The 21,317-nt window shown below is 43.7% G+C and overlaps 1 protein-coding gene across 4 annotated transcripts in view; it reads right to left on the reverse strand.

The window, feature by feature from the left end:
- Positions 1-728: 728 nt before the first annotated feature.
- The window catches only part of PARD3B (par-3 family cell polarity regulator beta), a 997,354-nt gene continuing 976,765 nt past the window's right edge, over positions 729-21,317 (reverse strand). For all 4 annotated transcript variants that reach the window (XM_077770171.1, XM_077770172.1, XM_077770173.1 and 1 more), the window contains one exon: positions 729-1,696. In XM_077770171.1, the coding sequence (XP_077626297.1) occupies positions 1,339-1,696 (358 nt within the window). In that variant the 3' untranslated portion in view covers positions 729-1,338. The remainder of the gene's footprint in view (positions 1,697-21,317) is intronic.

Here is a 21,317-nt window from a genome sequence, read left to right on the forward strand (position 1 = left end):
AGGGAATGTGATGGGTTTCAGAGGGTGGGGTGTCAGCTTTTCAAAGCCGTAAGACCTTCTATTCCCAACTGGAGATGCTGGCCTGGCCTTGGTGCTGCCCCGACTTTTGTTAATGAAATACGGCAGATGTAGAATGATCTAGTTTTAGGCCTCTTTTCCTTTCCCTTCTGATTTTTTTTCCTCATTATTTCCTTCCTCATCAAACTTTCCAGAAAGCATTTTTATCTTACATTCTCCATACTGGTAATCACATACCTTCACACACACAGACACAGACACAGACACACACACACACACACACACACACAGAGTCAGTCAATGCCATCTACCCCTTCCTGGTCATCATGTCCAGAGGTCCCAGTCAGCCCCTCCCTCTCCTCGGGTGCAGATGGCACTGTTTGGCACTGAGTGTGGAATTGGCATCTCCAGGTCACTGCTTCCTGTGTGACCTAGGCAACGGGCCCTCTCTTTTCTAGCTACATTTCAGCCCTCGAGTGCGAGCCTTAACATGGAGGCCCCGGTTACAGTAATTACAGGCAGGAGATTTGGAGACGGTTCTGAAACCAGGTATCTCCATGCAGTCATGCCTGGGACTCGGGGGAAGGAGGGTGAGGACCAGGGGATTTTCAGCCCTCTTAACCAGATCACCTTGGTCCTTGGAATATATTCCTTCTGGAAGCTCCAGCTAGCTTTAAACATTCTCTCAGGACACGAATACTGCATTCATATCGTATTTTTTTATATATAAAAAGCAAGGAAATGTAAAATACTTATACCAAATGGGTGGTACGAGGAACCTGAGAAATTCTACAAAGAGAGAAATGCAGTCTTCTTCTGGGTATAAACATTTCAAAGAGATCACAAGTCATGTCTGCTGTTGGTTTGTTTTCTCACTGAGAAAACTACTCATTTACGATGCCCACATTTGCAGCCACTCTCAGGTGGCCGAGGGCAGCCTCTGAGGCCGTCTCCGCGCTGCCAGTATTATGCGGCTCGCACACACCAGGAAGGCGCCGCGTGCTATGTCTCCATGGTTATTTGTTATTTGCCTGGTCACCTGCCGCTCTCGCGGAGTTGAACAATTCTAGAAGCATTTCAGACCTCAGGCAGTACTGTTTTCATGACCTGTGTCCATTCTCTTCCTTCAGATCCCCGGTCCTCCCGTCCCCCTCTTTTCCCCTCGGGGTAGCAGTCAAGTGTTGCAACCCCGGTGAGAAGGACCTATCTGTGCCGTGGAGGATTCTGAACAGGAGAAGGCCTTGGAGTCTAGGAAGGGCCAAGGCGATGTTAGCCATCTCCCTTTCTGGGCCGGGCTGACCTGAGCGTGGGGCTATTCAGCTACACAGCTGCAGTCATGGGGTTCTTCTGCCTGGGATCCTGGGCTCGGTAGGGGTACTGGTCTGGGCTGCCCCCTCGGGGCCCTGGTCTACCCATTTCCTGATAGGCTGGCGCTCTGTGGTGCTGAGGAGGGGAAGGTGGAACATCTTGTCGGAAGGGTCCTTTATGCTGGGGGGCCGGTGGCGGAGGGTAGTACTGAGGATAGCGGAGGTCTGCAAGCCTCAGGTCTGGGGGGCGTGGGTAGCTCCCTTTGGGAGGATGCACAGGATGAGCCCCGGGGTAGTAGGGAAGTTCTCTTTCCTTGTAGAGCCCTCGAGGTGTTGCCGTCAGATAGTCTATAGGATCGGCTGGTCCTCCCCTAGAAAAAGAAGAACAGACACATATTAGTAGCTAGTAAGGGGGCTGCCCACCTGAAGACCCCATTCCTCAGCCTCCTGTGTAGTTTGGTGTGGTCATTGACTAGGCCTGGCCCATGGACGGGAGCAGAAGTCATGTGTGCTCTTACAAAGAAGAGGGGGAGTCTTCGTCTTCCCCTCTCTCCTTCCTGTTGGCCATCGGAGTGGCTGTTTTTTTAACTACAAGGAGAAAGCCACATGCTGAGGAAGGCAGAGTAACGGGAGGGCAAGGGCCTGAGCCCTTGACACCACGGAGTCACCAGAGAGCCACCATGTCAGCCAGGACTGCTTATACTCAGATTGGTGCATGAAACAGAAATATACTTCTGTCTGGTTTACACCATTGTATGTTGGCCTTTAGTATACTAGCCACACTAGTTTTGTAAAGAAGGCACACTTTGCTCTCTCAAAGCTGGGATCGTTTGACCTGCCCCCTTCGCTGCCTCACTGAAGCCTGTCACAGGTAGTGATAGAAATGTACAGGTTATTCTGAGTTATACAGTTCTGGGGATTGTACTCACTTCTCTTCTAGGTCTGTGAGGTGCTTGTGACATGGGCCATAGCCTTGGCCTAACTCCTGTTAGCTTCTGTCCCACCCCTATGTGCCCTCCCCTCTCTACAGTTGCTAGGAAAAGTCCTAAGCCAGAGCTGGGAATTATCCACCTAGCACCTTGATGGAAAGCCATTCTACCACAAAGTCAAGAAGTACCGTAGCAGAGTGGTAAAAGCCAAACCAGCTGTAAGTTGCATTGTGTAATAAGTAGGCACACAGAAAGGTCCAGGGCAAGAAGAAACACTAACAGAAAGTGACTCTGTCTGGATCTCTCTACTAAGACCACAAGCATCTTCTGATCCATTTGCTAAAACAGAAGCAATACCTCTCTAACCAACGTACAGATGACTTCATCTTATCTAGCCTGGGGTTAAACGATGAGTTCTGTTTGCAGCTCTTAAAATCCCATAAACCTTCTGTGCACATATTTACTACTACCATTACCACATTCTACTACTCTCCCTGTTATGATTTTTTTAAAGAAAAAAAAGCAACAATAATAATTAATGAAAAGCTCTTCAATGTCAGAGGACAAATTGGTAGAACACTTGTAAGAAATGACAGAACTGTGCGGATACGGCGTCTGTGGTTAATCACGCACTGTCCGTGAGCGTCAAAACCACGCTGTAATCTGCAGAATTTGATGTTAAAACAGCTCTGTAAGTTCCCCAAATCAATGAAGGCTTGACAAGCTCCGAGCGGGCGTGCATGTGGAAGGCAGCATAGGAGCACATTCATGAGGATGAACAATAGAACTCTCACTCTACTTTTTTATGTCTTAATTTGGCTATATGTAATAATGAAAGATCCTTCAGCTCGGGTAATCTAGTTAGAGTTTTCAGATAAAAAAATTAAATTGTTTGTGTACAAGTTATTATAGCATCAACTGCTATTATTCAGTGCAGTTTGCTTTGCTCTATTTTACATTGCCCATGACGAATAGAGCACAAATGCATAACCTGTCACTCCAGCCCTGGGAAATAAAGGATCAGGGTTTCATCTTCTCTCTCCTTTACGTTTTTATTTTTGATTTAGAGAACTTCCAGCATTCATTAGATCTTTTGTCATAATATATTTTAAGCACCCCCCCCCATTTCTATTTCCTTTTGGTTCATGTTGGAGATGTCTGCAATACTTAAAAAAAAAACAACAACCCTTAACCTGTGCTTTCTCTCGAAGTCAACTGAAGCTATTTCTCTGCATGAAGTGAAACATGTGGTTTTTCTGCACTCATTTTAAGCCCTTGGGATAAATCACTGACATTTGCAACACACAAACATTATCTGCCTTAAAATGAACATACAACCACTGCTCCCTCCGGACCCTCTTAGCGGGAATGTTTCCTGTTTAAAATGGAAAGAGAGAAAGGAGGAATTCCAGGCCTTGGACGTTTAGGGTCCTGCTCTGTCCCTAGAGATTTCTCTCCTTTAAAACGGAACATTATAAAAGACAGGCACACCTTGTTTTTTTTATTTTTTTATTTTGGGAGAGACAACCCAGATCAAGTGGTGACGGGGCAGAAGCCACCCTGAATGTGCTGTGACAGCACAGGCTGTGTGCACACGGTGGGGGTAGGGCGGGGACAGTCATCTCTTCTCCCACACCTCACCCCTGCGACTCGTCCGCTCTCATAGCAAGGGGCAGGCAGGCTTCCCCTGGGCAGATGGGGAAGAACTCGAAAGTTTTGGGGTCCCCTAACCCTTTCTCCGAGGGGAGGTTTTACAGCTGGAGCTTTGCTTACATGTGGCAGAAACCAAGTGAGGTAGCTGCTCTTTGTCAAGAAATGAAATCATGGAAACTGTCTTTTTCCGTAGAACTCATCAAAACAGTTATTGTTTTTAATTTTTCATAGAGAAGAAAAACAATGAGCCGGCCTATAAAAACACTCTTTAAGGTTCAAAGAGTGCTAGAGGAATTTTTCTTTCTTTGATGGGGGNACTTTTGCCAGAACAACTTCTAAGTGCTTGTGAATATTGTTTGTGTGTGCGTATGTGCACACTCCGACTCACACACACACACAGACACACATATGAAAAGAAAACAAAAAAGCCCACCTCATTAACTTAATAGGATAGAAAAAGAAGAAGGAAGACCTGAAATTTTAGCTTTGGTGATCCTGAGTTTCCCTTTCTCAGTTTCTTTATCTCGGTGAAATTTAGTGCTTGTAGAAAAGCACAAACACCGGCCCATCCTGGGGCCTAAGAATGTTATCAGAGAGACTGAGGTTGCGTGTGATGTGCTCACCCTGTGAAATCCAGGTGTAGCTTCCTCTGGAGACTGATGAAAACAAGGACCCACGTAGCAAATGTCTCACAACCTCATGACCTTTCACTTGTCAGGTGACCTCGTGAGTTTTGTTTGGATGTGTTACTATTTTTCATAAAAAATACTTTCAATTGAAAATTTCACTCAGGAACCATATTTGCCTAAGGAAGGAGGAAGTCTACATTTGCTTTTTTTATAATAGAACTCTTTGGGGGAAGCTATCATGAAAATATCTATATTTTTATTTTTTTATTTATTAAAATTTTTTAAAAATTTTAATTTGAGAGAGAGAGGGCCTGCAAGGGGGGAGAGGGGCAGAGGCAGAGGGAGGGAGGGAGGAAGGGGGAGAGAGAGAGAGAGAGAGAGAGAGAGAGAGAGAGAGAGAATCTGAAGCAGGCTCCATTCTCAGTGCAGACTCAGAGCCTGTTTGACAGACATGATCTCACGACCCTGGGATCATGATCTGAGCTGAAATCAAGAGTCAGATGCTCAACCGAATGAGTCACCCAGGCACCCCGAAAATACCTATATTTTTAAAACTTTGATTATTTTTTTTCACATTTTTCACTGATAACTTTTTTCCTACTTTATTCTTGATTAGGCTCATTTCTGGAGGCCCAAAGAGTCAGCTTTTTCCTGGAGGATTCACAGGACATACCTCAGTTATACAGTTTCCAGTCCCCTAGATGCAGATGCTAACCTTTAACCCGAAACATGACAAGGCCGTGTGGTGTTGATATGTGAAGACACAGTAACAGTCACTTTCTTTACATGAGGTTTTCCTTTTTTTTTGCCATCTCACTATGTCACTGTTTTCCATTAAACAAAAGAAGGGGCTGAGCGAGGCAGATGGCCAGCCCCTGGGTACCAATCTTCACTCTGTGGAAGGATGTAAGGCATCCTCCAATATTTGCTAAGACAATCCTGTGTGGGGAAAGGGCTCAGTCTGGGATAAATCAAGTCACTGTCAAAACCTTTTAGCTAGGAAAGAGGCGGCTATATGTACTGGGATAGATGAAGGGGCGTGAGCAATGGTGGGCCTTCCCATCTGCCCCTGCTTTTCCTACTCCGCCCCTCCTCGATTGCAATGAAAATCGCTTTTTTTCTGCACTCACCACAGTAGGTCATTCTCACGTTACATGGGTGAAAGACTAGTTATATACAGCACGAGAGCACAGGCATCTTGAAGGAACTGAGTCCATAAATCTGGTGATCTCCCTCTGAGCTGGGCATATGGCTATGTATCTAGGCACATAAATAAATGTATGTTGCATTTCTTAAGGAGAGTTTAAAAAGAAAACCCACAAACATGCACAATAACTTCAGAGGGCCAGAAGCGTGTGTAAGGGGTGGAAATAGGTCAGTGGGTAGAAACATTTTAAAAGGAGGTAGTAGACTCTCATTGACAGTCAGAGTTTGGCAATGGCTGAGATAAGACTGGTCTCTATTTTTTTCTCGTTTTATTGAGAAATAATTGACATACATCACTGTATAAGTTTAAGATGTACAGCCCGATGGTTTGATTTACAAATATTGTGAAATGATTACCACAATGGTTTTAGCTAACATCCATCTTCTCATATTGATATGATAAAAAGAAAAGAAAGAAAAAAGAAAAAAGGGAAAAAAATTCTCCTTGTGATAGGAACTTTTAGGATTTATACTCTTACCAGCTTTCCTATATACCATATGGCAGTGTTAGCTACAGTCATCATGTTGTGCATTACATGTATATTACATGGTCTCTAATTTTTATTAAAAAAATTAAAAAATGTTTTTATTTATTTCTGAGAGAGAGAGAGAAAGACAGCGTGTGGGGGGGGGAGGGGGCGGTCAGAGAGAGAGGGAGATACAGAATCTGAAACAGGCTCCAGGCTCTGAGCTAGCTGTCAGCACAAAGCCCGATGCGGGGCTTGAACCCACGAACCATGAGATCATGACCTGAGCGAAGTCGGATGCTTAACCGACTGAGCCACCCAGGCGCCCCCATGGTCTCTATTTTTCAAAGAAGGAAGGAGGGAAGGAGAAAAAGATGGTGGGCTGAAAAAAAGGGTTGGATTGGGTCCAACATGGAATAACTGTAAACTTTATCAGGGCATAAGTTAGTATATTTGTCTTGTTTTCTAAGAACAAAGGTATACTCTGCTGTTTTCTATCATACTTGAAATATAGTATGTGCTTAATAAACTGTGGGCTCACATTTAGTTGCCATGACTCACCAGTGAGGTCAATATGACTAACTAGTACAGGTTAAGTGTATTTATTCAAGAGTCTATTACAGATTGTTTTTATTATTATCCAGCAAAGAAATTTTATGTCATAAACACAATAATCTAGGAACACTGTTATGTGTACATTTAAAAATACAGTACACAAGGTCTCAAATAAAGGTTTTAGGGAGTTAATGTCAAAGGTGAAAATCAGATGCAATGTCAAAGGTGAAAATCAGATGCAATCACCACAGTTTCAAGTACCTGGCCTTGAGGACTGATGAACATGAACCAGAGGTATAAGTGATGTCCAGGCCCCAGCTGTCACAGCACTTCCCAACCTTTTCTTGACCAGAACGCACATGATGAATGACTTTCATATAAGCCACTGGAGCCCAAGAGAGGCAGAAGCTAGGCTTGTGCAAACTTCCTTACCACGTGTGAGAACATAATGCCCTTCCCTCCCATCAAGAAAGAACAAGGGGATTCAAGAGAGTGGGAGCAACATTATGAAAGGAGAATACTCAAGTCTGTTATAATTTATTAAAATAAATTATTAGCAATCCTCAGCTCAAGTATTAGTAACAAATCCTTGCAATACAGAGCCGATCATAATTTACCTACATGTCTCAATGCTGAGCTCAAGAACCATTGCTGTCTGTTACCTGATGAGCTCCTTTTAGGAGAAGAAAGAACAGGTGAAGTTGAAGAACGACAGGGAAAAACAACTCAGATTGAGACCCATTGGTGACTAGAAGCGAGTTTGATTGAGAAGGGATAAGTTTGGCAGGCATAAAAAGTGTGAAAGTCATAAAGAAATTATGAGAAAAGCTGAGTATGTCCACCTTAGGCATCAGCATCGGCTTTCTCCCTTAAGGAAAAGCTTCCAAAAGGCGGAATCTTGTTCCTCTTAATTTCTGTAAAATACCATGTGTGCTGTTAGCAGCCAAAACAAAGACAATTTCTTAACTTCCAAGGTAGCCATTATGGATGTCATTTTTTGGTAATAATGGACTGTGACCAAATTTGGGGTTCAAATGGGAGGAAGTAACATGATGTAAAACTCCCGGTGCTAAGAGAGGTACTTGTACCCCTTGGCAGAAAGTTGACATCTGGCAAAGCCATATTACTCTGAAGCACACCATGCATGGATTATTTAGCGGCTGATCTGATGCTGATGCTTTGTTCTGTAGTCCTTCTACAAATATGGCAAAGCTAAAAGAAGATCAGCACAAACGAATTCACTTGTAGGCGCTTGAGCCGCCCATGATACGGAGACAGAGATGCTTTTAGGCTGTGTTTGGAATTCCTTTGGTGTCGGGTTTCCTGTTACCAGCCCTCACCCTTCATTCAGGCATGAACGAGGTTGGCCAGGATTAGCAGAGCCCTCTGCAACGTATATTACATAGCTTTGATTTTTGCAGATTTCACAGAATCATAAAATATAATGATCATTTGATGGCCTGTGTTATAGAAATGATTTTGGAAAAATGATCTCCCTTTCATCACTCACATTTCCCATTGCATTATGAAGAGAGGGCTCTTACTCTTGGTTAAGAACTGGAGTGGGAAGAGATAGATCAGTAGATGCTTTTGGCCCTTGTTAACACCAAGGAAATGTTGGCAAAGAAAACGAAGGTAGAATGATAATGACTCGGTGCTCGGAAGGCATTTCTACAACACTTAAAGACCGTAATTTCGATCGCCTGCATTTAATTCCTTTTTTAGTGTTTTTCAACAACGGCCCCTCAAACAAGAATTTAGATACTAACAAACTGTATGTACCAGCCACGAAGATGGGATCTGATGTAACGCTTTAGCAGATGGTTTTTGGAGAAGGGTCCCTAAGAGTGTTTCTTTGTATCAGATGGTGGGAGGCATTCCCTAAAAATGGGCCTGCCAAAATACTGTCCTTTATGAGGGCGTGTGAGGCTTCTAGTGGCTGGAGAGGACAATTAGGAAGGGCTACATGAAAGCATACAAGAAGGAATCCCATGGAAAGCCAGAACTATTGTGAGTGGCCACAAAAAAAGTCACGAACTCATCTAAACCATAGCTGCATATAATTACCCTGTGGTGTTTTTAGCCACAGAAGAGGTTTATTTAAAGCGAATGACAACCAAAGGAACAAATCACCATAACTTGTTAGGCCACTAAAATCATCTCTCTCTTTGTCATCTCTCTCTTTCTATTTTAACAGTCGTCTCAGACTTTCAATGTCTAAACATTGAGGATTTCATCCAATTGTCATGCATGAGACAACACTGTGATTTCAAGGTCAGACTGGGAGGGCTGACAGGTTCAACAGTGTAGGGTCCTGCATTCTAAAGACAATATGTCCTGCCCCTTAGGAGAAGCGCTACATAGTTTCTTGGCCAAGGTTACTGCCTGGAGAGAGGACGTTCTAGGGGAAAGACACACTGTCCGCGAGGGCTGCTTTTTCTTGATCAATTCAGATGATATATATTTTTAGAGTCGTGCATACAATTTTTGGATAAGATATTCATGTATCTTATCCAAAGATATTCAGAGAGATATTGATATCACTGCCACATCTTTACCTGCCCCTGTTCCTTTGCCATTAAGTTCTAAAGCTTAGGCAATAGGGAGATTTTGGTGTGAACTACCTTCAGTCTTAGATCATCAGAATCCCTCTTCAGGAAGGGTACTTAAATACTTCCGTGTTCATGTTGTGTGTATTTGTGTCAGGAAGGGCTTCTCTATCATTTCACTGAGACCCGAGAGAATCCTGGACCACGGTTCTCCTATTCTGCAATTCAGAAGCAGAAATATAAGCGCAGAGGAGAGCTACCATCCTTGATGAGCTCGGGAATCAGCTTCGGAAGAAGCCTGATTGCGAACTGGAGATTTGAAGCCCACGAAGCACTTTCCAGAGGGCCTACAGCAAGCCAGGTTCCATCCCAGGCATTTTCTCCACACTAATTTGTTCGTTCCTTACAGTAGCTCGAAAAGGTAAGTACTATTAGTGTCCCTGGTTTGCAGATGAGGAAACTAAAGAACAGAGAGGTTAAGGGGCGCCTGGGTGGCTTAGTCAGTTAAGCGTCCGACTTTCGCTTAGGTCATGATCTCGCGGTTCGTGGGTTCGAGCCCCGCGTCGGGCTCTGTGCTGACTGCCAGCTCAGAGCCTGGAGCCTGTTTCAGTCTGAGACTCCCTCTCTCTCTGACCCTCCCCTGCTCATGCTCTCTCTCTCTCTCTCTCTCTCCTAGAAAAAAAAAAAAAACCAACATAAAAAAAAAGAACAGAGAGGTTAAGTAACTTGAGCAAAGTCACACAGATTCAAGCCCAGGCAGACCACACCAGAGGCCGCATGCTTAACCACTAAGCTAGACTATGCAGCCTCTAATCTTTCTTGCTTCTCACTGCTCACAATGTGCCCAGTAGAGGCGGGTAAGAAGGAATCACAGATATTCTGCAGACAAGGGCTGGGGAACAGTGAGTGAGTGAGTGAGAAGTCATTCAGAGTGGAGAGGCTGTGTGGAACCTGGTCATGGAGAGGACCGCAATACCAGGGGTGGTGTGGGGAGGATTAGGAGTGTGATTTTCATTCAGGGAGTGATATGAATTGCCTGTGGGGTGGGTGGGATGCCTCCGCTTGGAGGTCCCTTAGGCAGCTCAAACCTTCCAGGTACAAAATTAAATCCTTACCTCCCCCCAAATCTGGGTCTCCTCCTGTGGTCCCTTTGGAGAGTGACAGGATCGACACAGCTACATCAGAAATGGTGTAGATCCTCCTCTCTGTCCCCCCACCCCAACTGCTGCCAGACACTGGGTTCTAGAAAATGCTCTTTTGAGTATTCTTGGCTGTCTGTGCTCACTGTTCAGTCTTACTTTAAGCTCAAGCCCCCTTTTCAGCTAGATCAGCAATTGTATATTAGGACTAGCAGACGGCTGCCAAGGCTATGGACCAGCTTCACAAAAGAGCAATTCAACATTGTAGAGCCAGGAGAACGTGAATCCAAAGGGCAGTTGGATGTTGTAATGTTGAGCCGGTTGCCACTGACTTTGAAGCAATTTTGAGCATATCGTACTCACTCTGTCATGAAAACATGGCACAGTTTGTAAAGACAGGTGAATTCAGTTTTCCTCTGCTGACTGCGTGAGCATTTACACTTTTTGGATGTGATACTCTCAAATTTAAATCCTGACAACTAGCAAGGAGATTTTGCTTGTACTTGAATATAAGGTTTGCTGTCAGCTTTTTTATTTTTTTCCCCTCAAGATCAGGTAATATTTTCTCCCAAATTTATAAGACTAAGTGAGGCTTATATAACATATTTCATAAAGCTCTGGGTCCACCTTCTGCCTTAAGAAATAAGCAAGTTAGGGGCGCCTGGGTGGCTCAGGCAGTTGGGCGCCTGACTTTGACTCAGGTCATGATCTCGCGGTCTGTGGGTTTAAGTCCCGCATCGGGGTCTGTGCTCACACCTTGGAGCCTGGAGCCTGCCTTGGATTCTGTGTCTCCCTCTCTCTCTCTGCCCCTCCCCCACTCATGCTCTGTGTCTCTTTGTCAAAAAATAAATAACATTAAAAAAAATAAAAAAATAAAAAGAGAAACGAGCATGCTAGTATTAGTATTTAATTTATAAGGTAGTTGAAGAGACAAATGGACCAGGGACACTATAAAAATGAGGAGAGCTGGGTTCACTTTTGGGTAGGAAGAATTTGACATCAGCACCTCCACATACTGTGTTGGTTTCATCTCCATACATGTTTCCTGTGAAAAGGGTTTTCCTCAATAGTGGACAGGAGCCTGTTGGTTGGGCCCTCCATTGTGGGTGGGGGGCACATGGAAGGAGGTACAGCCTGGCCCCAGAGCTCCACTCAGGGGGAGTCCAGATTTTGGAAATGGACCCAGCCACCATCGTCCTGGGGTGCATTTTGGAAATTTGTAGTATAACAGTCTCCCTGATGCCCAGCACCAAGGCAATGGGCCCATTCTCCAGTTTCCACCGCATAATAAATGGATGCGCTTTTGGCCTTTCCATAGTAAATTTGATGCAGAGTTGAAGCCCCTCATGACAATTTTCACCAAAGTCTGGAGGGTTATTCTGGGCCTTCATCTCCTGTGTGTGCTAAGCAGGTTCCAAGCCCCAGGCTGGGCCTGATGGGCATGCAGGAGGCTCGGCTCTTGGCCCCACTCAGCCTGCCCGTCTGGAATCTAGCTCATTATTTGGCAGAGAGCTTTGGAGATAGCACCAGCAGGCAGGGTTATATGTAATATCACATTCTACTCAGCTTTCATTTTTGCAGATGAAATGGATTTATAGCACAAAGGTTACTGAACTGTATTGTCGAAATGATTTTCAACAAATAATAAAAGTTATTAGGAGAGTCTCAGGTGCCGGTGCCTCGCGCCGAGCTCGCCCGTCTGGCCTTGGTCTCTTCATCCTCTGATCATTACGTGGCTGGTAAAGACTGGTTATTAATGTCATTACAAACCTTTTACTTCCAAATCTCCTTTTATTGAAATTAGAGCATTCTTTGTTATTTCTCTTTCTGCCGTAGTACAGCCCGACTGTCGGCCTGGCTTCTTTGGGTTCCGTGCTTCCCTTTGATGCTGGTAAAATTGGACAGCTAGCAAATCAAGGCTTATCATAGCTCCAACTGATCGGGGCTATGAAATGACTCTGCTCTCATCATTACTCCATCTTCATCATCATCATCATCATCATCATCTTCTTCTTCTTCTTCTGTTTGGTCTCCAGTGTTCTTGTCTAGTTATTGTCCTGAGCCTTTATACTAGCCCCCTTCCGTGAGCTCCCTCCCCCACTCCTTTTAGCAAACTAATATGTGGGTCCAGAGTCACTGATGAGTGCTTTTAAAAAAGACAGAGCAAGACAAGCTTTTATTGTGAGTGAGCTCCTTCAGATGTTATTTCATCCTACATTTGTTCTCTAACTCCCTGATTTATTGATTTATTCCTTGAGCAATTTGAAGAAAACTGTAAATTCATCCTGGCTTCTATTTCTCTGAGTGCTGCCTTGCTCTCGGCCATCTTTGGTGCCAGCAGATGTGGCAAATGCAGTGATTTTCCCCCCGTTTTATCGCACGCATTCTATGATCAGCATGGTGGCAACCTGATTTCTTAAAATCAGTCACGAAGCTGAGGCTTTAATAATTTAAATAAAAGCTTATCATAGAAAAGCAAATATTTACATGTTTAAGTCGTCTAATTTAAAGAAATTAATTAAAAGCAAATGCCGAAGCGATTTAAAACTAAAGAGCCATTACCAAATAAAATGTTATTTACTGTTTGCCCCATGTCAGCTTGCTGGCGAATTTCAGGAGAGATGGGATTCGAGGCTCTCCCTTCGCTGTTGTGGACCTGAAGTGCCAGGCCCACCAGCCTTTTCGGAACTAGATCCCATTTGTCTGTGAGGGTGGCAGACGCGCTGAGGATGCATTGCAGTGGGGACAGCGTGGGGCTCAGAGACAGAGACTGGGCTTGGACTGAGCAAGGCACCGGATAGAAATACGATCCAGGTGACTCGACTTTTCCCGAACCTCAGCTGAGCTCATATGTGAAGTGGGGACAGTACGACAGCCTTTCCTCCCCTTGCAGGGACCGAGTAAGAAAGAACACACAGACCCATCACACCGAGATACTCAATACTTGTTGAATTTGAAGTCACACTCGGTCATTTTTAAAAGAAGTAAAGCTTCATTGTCCATATGGAGTTTAAGGTGACTGTCCAAAGACCTAGAATGAGCAAGTAAACAAATTCATAAGCAAATCTGAAATTTATGACCCAGTGCTAACGGACCCTGTGTGTCCTATTCCATGTAAGTGTGGTCACCATAGGAAATCCTCTAACAGAGATTGCAACTTATATATAGGTCTATAGAATGAATATATATATGCACACCACATGTATTCATATATATTCACTATATACAGTCAGTGTTCTTGCACAGCATATCCATCTATCTATCTCTGGCAAGAGAGAAGAAAGAGAGAGAGAGTCTCACATGATGTTTTTACAAAATTTCCACTAGTTGCTGACATTTGAACAATGAGGGCTTTCACATAAAAATTCAGCTTTCCTGTTTTTCTGTAAACCCAGGCCTTGCCCTCCTTTAAGGCTATACTCAAAGGAGCCACCCCCGGAAGCAGGGCTTAGTCCTGCTCACACTCTCCTCCTGCTTGCTATGTCCTTGAACGCTCCCACTGGCCCCAGTAGTTAAGACNCAGGTCACAGCCTCCACTTTTTAAGTGTATGTTATCCAAATCCCCCACTTTAAAGAGCAACAGCGTCCTGGGAAGTACACTGAAATTTCTATCACTGTACCTGGTCCACCTGTAAATCTTTAAAGATCAATTCTCCATCAAGACCTCTGTGCAAGAGAGAGCTACAGTGTAGAGATGGGACCCTGGGTAGGAACTGCAGAGATTGGGTCATATCCCAGGGGGTCTCAGACAAGTCGTTTTACTTTCTTAGACCTTATCTTCAACTCTGTAAAATGAATAGGTGGCCCCCAGTGAGTCGCCAGGGGTTACAATTTCAGGACCCTTCTAGGAAACCACACAGGCTCCAGTCCAAAATGACGTTGGGTCACATTGCTGCATTTTCAGCTTGACCTCTGCCTGTGACCCTGGCTGGAGCCGGGTCACTTATCTGTGCCTTGGTTTCTCCATCTGTAAAGTAATATGTGCTTTTCTTCTCACAGGAGAGCGTGCAAGCATACTGGAGGAAAGTTGGGGTAAAAAGAATCTAAGATCTTATATTACTCTGGGGTCTCAAAGGTTGTAGTTATGAAGGGAAGCCTGCTTTGCCTAATGGGGTTTCCGGATCGGAATTTGTGCTCCCCACGAGAGGCATTATGCAGATATTGTCCTGGCCAACAAGGCGGTACTGTGCAAACCCTGGTCAGAGGAATACCAGATGTCAGGTAAAGAAAGGGGAGGTGCGTCTCCCTTCGGAAAACCCGGACTCGAACTTACCTCCTTGATCCATGCATTTTATGAGAAGAGTCTGTAGTTAACTGTTATCAGGTGGTTGGGCAAGTTGATGAGGTGTGAACTAGCCCTTTAATTGTTTTATTTACAGCATACTTATCCCTCCCTAACATCTCGTTGGGGAATTCTCTGCTTAGTTGATTAAGTGAAGTGAGGTTTGGTGAACTACAATTTGGTAAAGCCAGAGGCTACAAAATACCTGCTGGATTTTAGCAATTTTACAGTCACTTGTATGTAAGTGTGGAAGACACTCGGTGGAGGTTAAAAAAAGTATCATCATCATCATCAACAACAACAGATGGATTAAGTTGTTAATTACCTTTACCACCACCAGTTAAAAAATAATAACCTGGAAAATCACGATGGTGGAAAATAATTAAATTTAAATCCATTTGTTCCTCTTTGCCTACTATTTCTGCTAGAAAGAAATGGCTTCTGGGGAAAATTTCATTTGTCAGGGATAGGCACTCAGAATTGCTTTTAGAAGCCAAAAGCTTACTTAAAAAAATAATCCTCTTATCTTGCTTCTGTAGTTCTATATCTGGACAGACAAAACTCCTAATGTTAACCTAGCCCAGAGGGCCATCTTACATGTCGGTTGGTACCAGTGCTATATGAGCCCCCCAAAATATCAAGCACCGACAGAAAGGTATGAGCCTCCATGTCTGTCCTCTAGGATCTTACCAGTCAGCTGAGGGGACAAAGAAACAAATGAAAGGGCACATACGCTCAATGCTGAGCAAGTGCCATGGGACCTGTCATAGCAGACGGTCTGATGAGCGGTTGCGTTGAAGGAATCTTGAAGAAGAAGAATCTTGAAGGAATCTTGTTGACATGAGCAACAAAGAGAAGGGGACAGTGAGAGTTGATGACCCTTTCTGATGACAGGAAGCAGCTGAAAACCTGCAGGATATTGGGTAGATCCTCTCAGAGGCCAAGAAAGTGTTCTTGTGTCTAAGTGTCCTGCCTATCACTTCTTCCTGATCCCTTATTTTTGAATTAGATGCCCCTCTTGTAAACTTCTTGAGCAATGTCAGTAATGTTAGAAAATTAAGTCATGATGGATTTAAGTTTATATGGTAAGATTATATAAGATCACAGAAAATCTTTAACATGGTGCGGACTTTATGCTTGTATAGGAAAAGTTCTGCCTCTGTGGACTTGCTAACCACTATAATTAATTGCCTGTTTTCTCATTTGTCCGCCAATAAACTGTGAGCTTCATAAAGGTAAGTACTGAGTTCATTGTGGACCTCCCACTGCCTGGCACATGGTAAGCACTCACTGCAATATTTAGTAAATGAATGTTCTCTGGCACTTCCTGGTATGGAAAAGAGAGTCCTCTTGTCTTTAAACTGAGCGAGACTTACACTTGCTGACTAGGAAAAAAAAAAACATGCCCATTTGAACTCCAGCCTTGTATCTTTCTCTACCAGCAGCTGGCATCTTGCTTGTTGCCTAGTGACCAAGCACTCATCTTGAGACCCGCTCCCCTAAGTGGCTTTCTGTCGTGATGGTGGTTCAGCCTCTTTATGGTAAACAAAAGCACTGCTTCTGGAGTTCAAGCTCTGGCTCTGCCACTGGCCTTGAGTGGGAAGTGTCCATGTTCCCTTTCTTTGCATGAAAGTGAGGATTATAATGCCAAGCCCACAGGCTTGTTGGGAGAAGATCAAATTAGAGACCTGTGCAAAAGCACGGTGTAACTGACAAAGCCCCTACTCAGTTGTAAGATATCATTAGTGTCAGTATTACCTCTTCTCCTTCTCCAGGCCTGAGGCTCTGCCCTGCCCATTAAAATCCTTCAAGGAATGAGGTCCTAGCCCTGAATCTTAATGTCCACGGCTGGGTGTCTGCATCTGCTGCTGACTTCCTAATGATAGCAGCACCAAAGTGTCTTTGGTCTTTTGCCATCTTTCAGGTTGTGCTCCTTTCTCTCTTGAATTTGTGTCCAAATTGGATAGACTTCCCTGTCTCTTCTGGCTTCAATCACCAGACCTCTTCCCTTATCTCTTCTCTTGGGGCCTTTCTTGAGCTCCTCTACCTCCAGAGATGTCTGTGTTCAGATGTCAGCTAACTTCAAGCTGAGAAGCCCTGACCATCAATACAGATTCTGCTCTGAGCATCAAGAGATGAAATGGCAGGGGAGTTAGGTGCTTATAGTTCTGGGTTTTCACTTAGTGGACATGTGACTTTAGGAAAATTGCTTATCTTCTAAATATAGCCTCAGTTTCCTTGTGTGTAAAATTGGAATAGCAAGGGTGACCTGCCTCACTGACTGGATGAGGGTTAAATTAGAATGTCTGTAAAGCACTTAGCATAGTACCTGAGCAGGGTAAACAGTTGATAAATGTTGGCTATTTATTATTATTTTTCTCTCCTCTCCAACTTCTTATTGCTCATTCCTGATTCCATAATGTCTTACATGCTTTTCTCAGTCTTCCGAATCCTCAAATATGTCCAGAGGCCTTTTTCTTCTCCAAAAATCTGCTTCCTCCAGATGGAAATGAGGCAAGTTATCACCACTTTCCCCAAACTTATGGACTATGTTCATTCAAAAGAAAAGATACAAAATACACTGAAATATATACTCTCTAAACAGTTGTTCTTTTTTGGGTAGTCCTGGTTATATCCTTTATGTCTAATTGCTACTTCTTAGTGAGTCCACATTGATGCTGCCTCTTGGGAAACTGCTGGGGGACTTGGGCTGGGGGCCGTACACATCTCTGAGAAAGACAAACACAACAGCATGTGCAAGCGATAAAGTGAGTTATAGACACATGCACCCAAACCCAAAGGAAGTTGGGCAGCAGCCAAAAGGCTATCAAGCATGGTCTTGAAAGAGACATAATATCCTCCCTCTTTCTTGTCTTTTTCTTTAATATCTGACTATTTGGGTGGGTGAAGCACTGGATTATATTTACTTGAGGAGGCATTCCTGAAGCCTGTGGGTTAGATGACAATGAGATCCAGAGGTGGAAAGTGGTCTGGCGCACTGGTCTGATGGATAATTCTTTCAGGGCTTAGCCCTCCTACTGCTTATGAGTGTGTAACAAGAGCTTCTACTTTTCTCTCTCACCCTTGACTCTACGTTTCCTCCTTCCCTTGTCACCAGGGTTGGAACAGTGGGAAGTTGTTGTATTTCCTGCCTAGTGTCTGTCTCATCTTACCCTGGTGACAGTATTCCGTTCTTTCAGGGGAGTTGTTCCACGCCTATGCCCAGTCCGTGCAGTTCAGGTGGAGAGACTCTCCCCACGACTGCAGAGGTGGCCTGTAACTTGGGCTTGCCCTTCAGAACAGTCCGCCCCGTTGGGTACAGTGATACTCTCTGGTGAAGTACATAACCTCATCTCAGCAACCTGGGACATGGAGCGATCATGGAAGAAAGCAGAGTCAAGAGATGGGGAGGAGGACACCAGCTCCTGATGGCAGCCCAATTCCCAGGTAACTGAACCTGAGATAAGTCCACCCTTGGGCTTTTTTGGTTATATTTGCCAGTAGATCTTTGTTCCATATTGAATATAGAGAAGTGTCCGAATACTTACTATAGATGGAGACCAACAACTAATAATGTTTAACCTGTTATTTGTGTGTGTAGGAGGGTACCTAATGGTAGAAGCACAAGTTCTACAGGACACCATACTTGGAAAAGGCAGATGGCCGTTCACTTTAGAAACCACCTGGCGAGAGAAAAGCTTCCTTGTAGCTCATGTTGCCTCAGTTTGACACAGTTCCCAACATCTCAAGAGTGGAGGAGGTGACAAGGAAAAGCCTAGAATAAGTCCCTCTTTAAACTGCAATAAAGAGGGTGTTAGGTAGGGAAAGAGAAAAGATATGCAGTATGCGAGGGTGCCTGGTGAGTTCTGGGTCGTGGACAAACTTCCTCTAGGCTTCGATGCCTGCGACTAACTCTGTATGCAATTATGTTGGTCCACTTCTGAGCAAATGAATAATCCCAAACTCTCGTCCTCTACCAGTGATCCAGTGGGTGCCAACAGTGAGAGGGTGCAAATTATTAGCAATTAGTTGTATAAATCAACACAGGCCAGGAAAATTCCTGCCTGCTTAGACCCAAGGGGGTAAATAAAAAGGGAGATACCAAAACGACTTCCCCATTGTCTCCGCTTATGCCTGCTCCTCTTCCTTCCAGCTACAGAAACACACCGTTTTTATTAGTTCCTCATCTCTGTCCATGTTCACATACACCTGGGAGAGAGAACTGGATCTGGAGTTGCTTTGGAAAAGGAGGTCTGGAGACTTGGGGTGAGATTATCATCTTACCCTATGGCATATTGGTTTTATGAAAAGAGTAATAAGACTCATGAAGTTCATTTGAATGGCAAATAGCCTATTCCGGTGCCTGAGAATGTGGAAACCTGTTTTTCAGGAGTAGCACGAGACAGCCAGACTAGCTGGGATCCTCTCCTGTGCCTTGGAAAGGGTGGTAGGTAGGAGCCAGGCTTCCCAGGGGGCTCTGAGAGTTGGAGTTTGCTAGGGAACAGCAAGGGAAGACCTCCGGAGAGCTTGAGCTCTGCTATGACCTGGGAGTAAAGCCCAGATAAAAATGGGACCCTTCTTCCCCTCCTCCAGATTTACCAAGATATAATTTACATACAAGAAATGTGACCATTTAAGTGTTCAGTTCCACGAGGCTTTACAAATGTACACATCTGAACCACCATCAGAATCAAGATACGTGTGGCTTTTTATTTTACTTTGTTCAACTGCTCCTTTTTCTTTACCAACTCTTAAACTGAGCATTCCACAATTCCACAGAAGACAGAAAGAAAATCCTACACTTGAAAAATCCATTACTTGTCTCGAAAAACTCCAATAACTCATGTCTGATAAAAATTGCTGAATGTATTGAAATAAAATCAAGGTCTGGATGGGAAACAAAAATGAGAAATTTGAGTTTGGGAAAGAATTCTCTGGGATCGACAAGCCATTCAAATCTGAAACTTGGAAAAACGTGCCATGTCATCTCAATCACGATTATTCTGTTGCTTAATGTATCGCTAGTCACAGAAAACTTGCCCTTAAGGACAAAAATACAAATTACTGAAAAAAAAATTGCTTTCAACGAAAGAATTCTCATGACTCAGTTAGAAGGCCCACAAAATTTAATACAAGGGGAGATTTCCCCTTAAACTCAATATGGTTGAAAATGGAGAACTGTCCATCCTGACACCTTCACAGTGAGGTGTCTGGAATATTCCCCCAAGCTGCAAATTCTTTCCTGTGTTTTTGCCTCCCCCCCTTTTTTTTCTGCCTTAAGTTTAGTTGAATGACTACTGTGTGCCAGGTACTACGCAGTGCTGATGATACCTTGGTGACAAGGCAGGACCCTGCCCATAAGGAGCTTGTGGCCTTCACTTTCTGTATCTTAAATCCACTCCCATTTCCAGCCCACTTCTGGTGGGTCTGTTGCCCTTTGTAAAGCATGGCTAGAAATGGGGAACTGGGAAAAGAGGGGCAGAGAGAGGGAAAAGAAAAGCACCATTATAATTATTTTCCATGTGGTGAAGACTAGGAATTCTATTTATTTTCCCATTTGTCATGGGTAGGGGTTCATGGTAGAAACAGATTCTAAAAATCCATATCAACAAAAAGCAAAAAAACCACAAGAGTAACCCAGTACCTGAGCATTTGCTTAAAACACAGAACTCTCTCTCAGTAGCTCTATCTACTTCAGAAAACGTGAGAGGGTAGAGTCAATGCCAATACAACGAGGCACCAGAAGCTTCCAATAATTGCTACCTTTCTTACGTGTCAGAAATTTGGAGAAGAAAATATACTGTTTCTGATGGCTGTGGTCTTACTATTCAAAATACTGGACTAGTGGTTTAGATATATAGACAGCATGATAGTCATCATCAAACCTAAATCTGGTTATATTCTAGTGCTGTTTATGAATTCTTTCCTATTAATAGCTTGTTCATGAAAACACTGAGAAGTAAAACCAAATCTATACTGCAAATATAATTGTGGTTTATAAAAAAAAAATTAAAACACTTAGTAAAAACAGATGTTTACTTCTTGACCAGTGACTTCTGTGATCTTTCAAGATGCAGTGACTCATTCAGAAACCACCACTGGTTCTGTGAGACCTGTGATTTCTCTATTAGCATCTTACACAACACTCCAAAGTCTTGGTCATAATATAGGTCTTCTGGTCAACTGTGGTTATGAATATAGCTCCCGAGACACACCAATGTAAGATTTTCTTCTTGAGACCAAAGGAAGTGTTGCTGTAGGAGCTCACTGTGGTTGGCTTCTTGGATGAAAGTTTCAAGACATTTATAATACAGGTTGTTATCAGAAATTTGAAATAGATGAACGGTGCATCCTTATAACTGCTACTATATTTGGTTCTTTCTTAGGATTTTCATTTTTCTGCTTACATTTCCCATCTGTTCTTCTGAGTGGTCTACTTTATCCATTAGAGCTCTTAGCATATTAATCATAATTGTTTTAAATTCTGAGTCTGATGATTCCAACATCCTTGCCTGGTCTGGTTCTGCTTGCTCTAGCTCTTCAAATTACAATGTTTTGTTTTGTTTTGTTTGCCTTTTAGTAT

Source organism: Crocuta crocuta, unplaced genomic scaffold, assembly GCF_008692635.1.
Source record: "Crocuta crocuta isolate KB4526 unplaced genomic scaffold, BGI_CrCroc_1.0 scaffold478, whole genome shotgun sequence".
Lineage (NCBI taxonomy): Eukaryota > Metazoa > Chordata > Mammalia > Carnivora > Hyaenidae > Crocuta > Crocuta crocuta.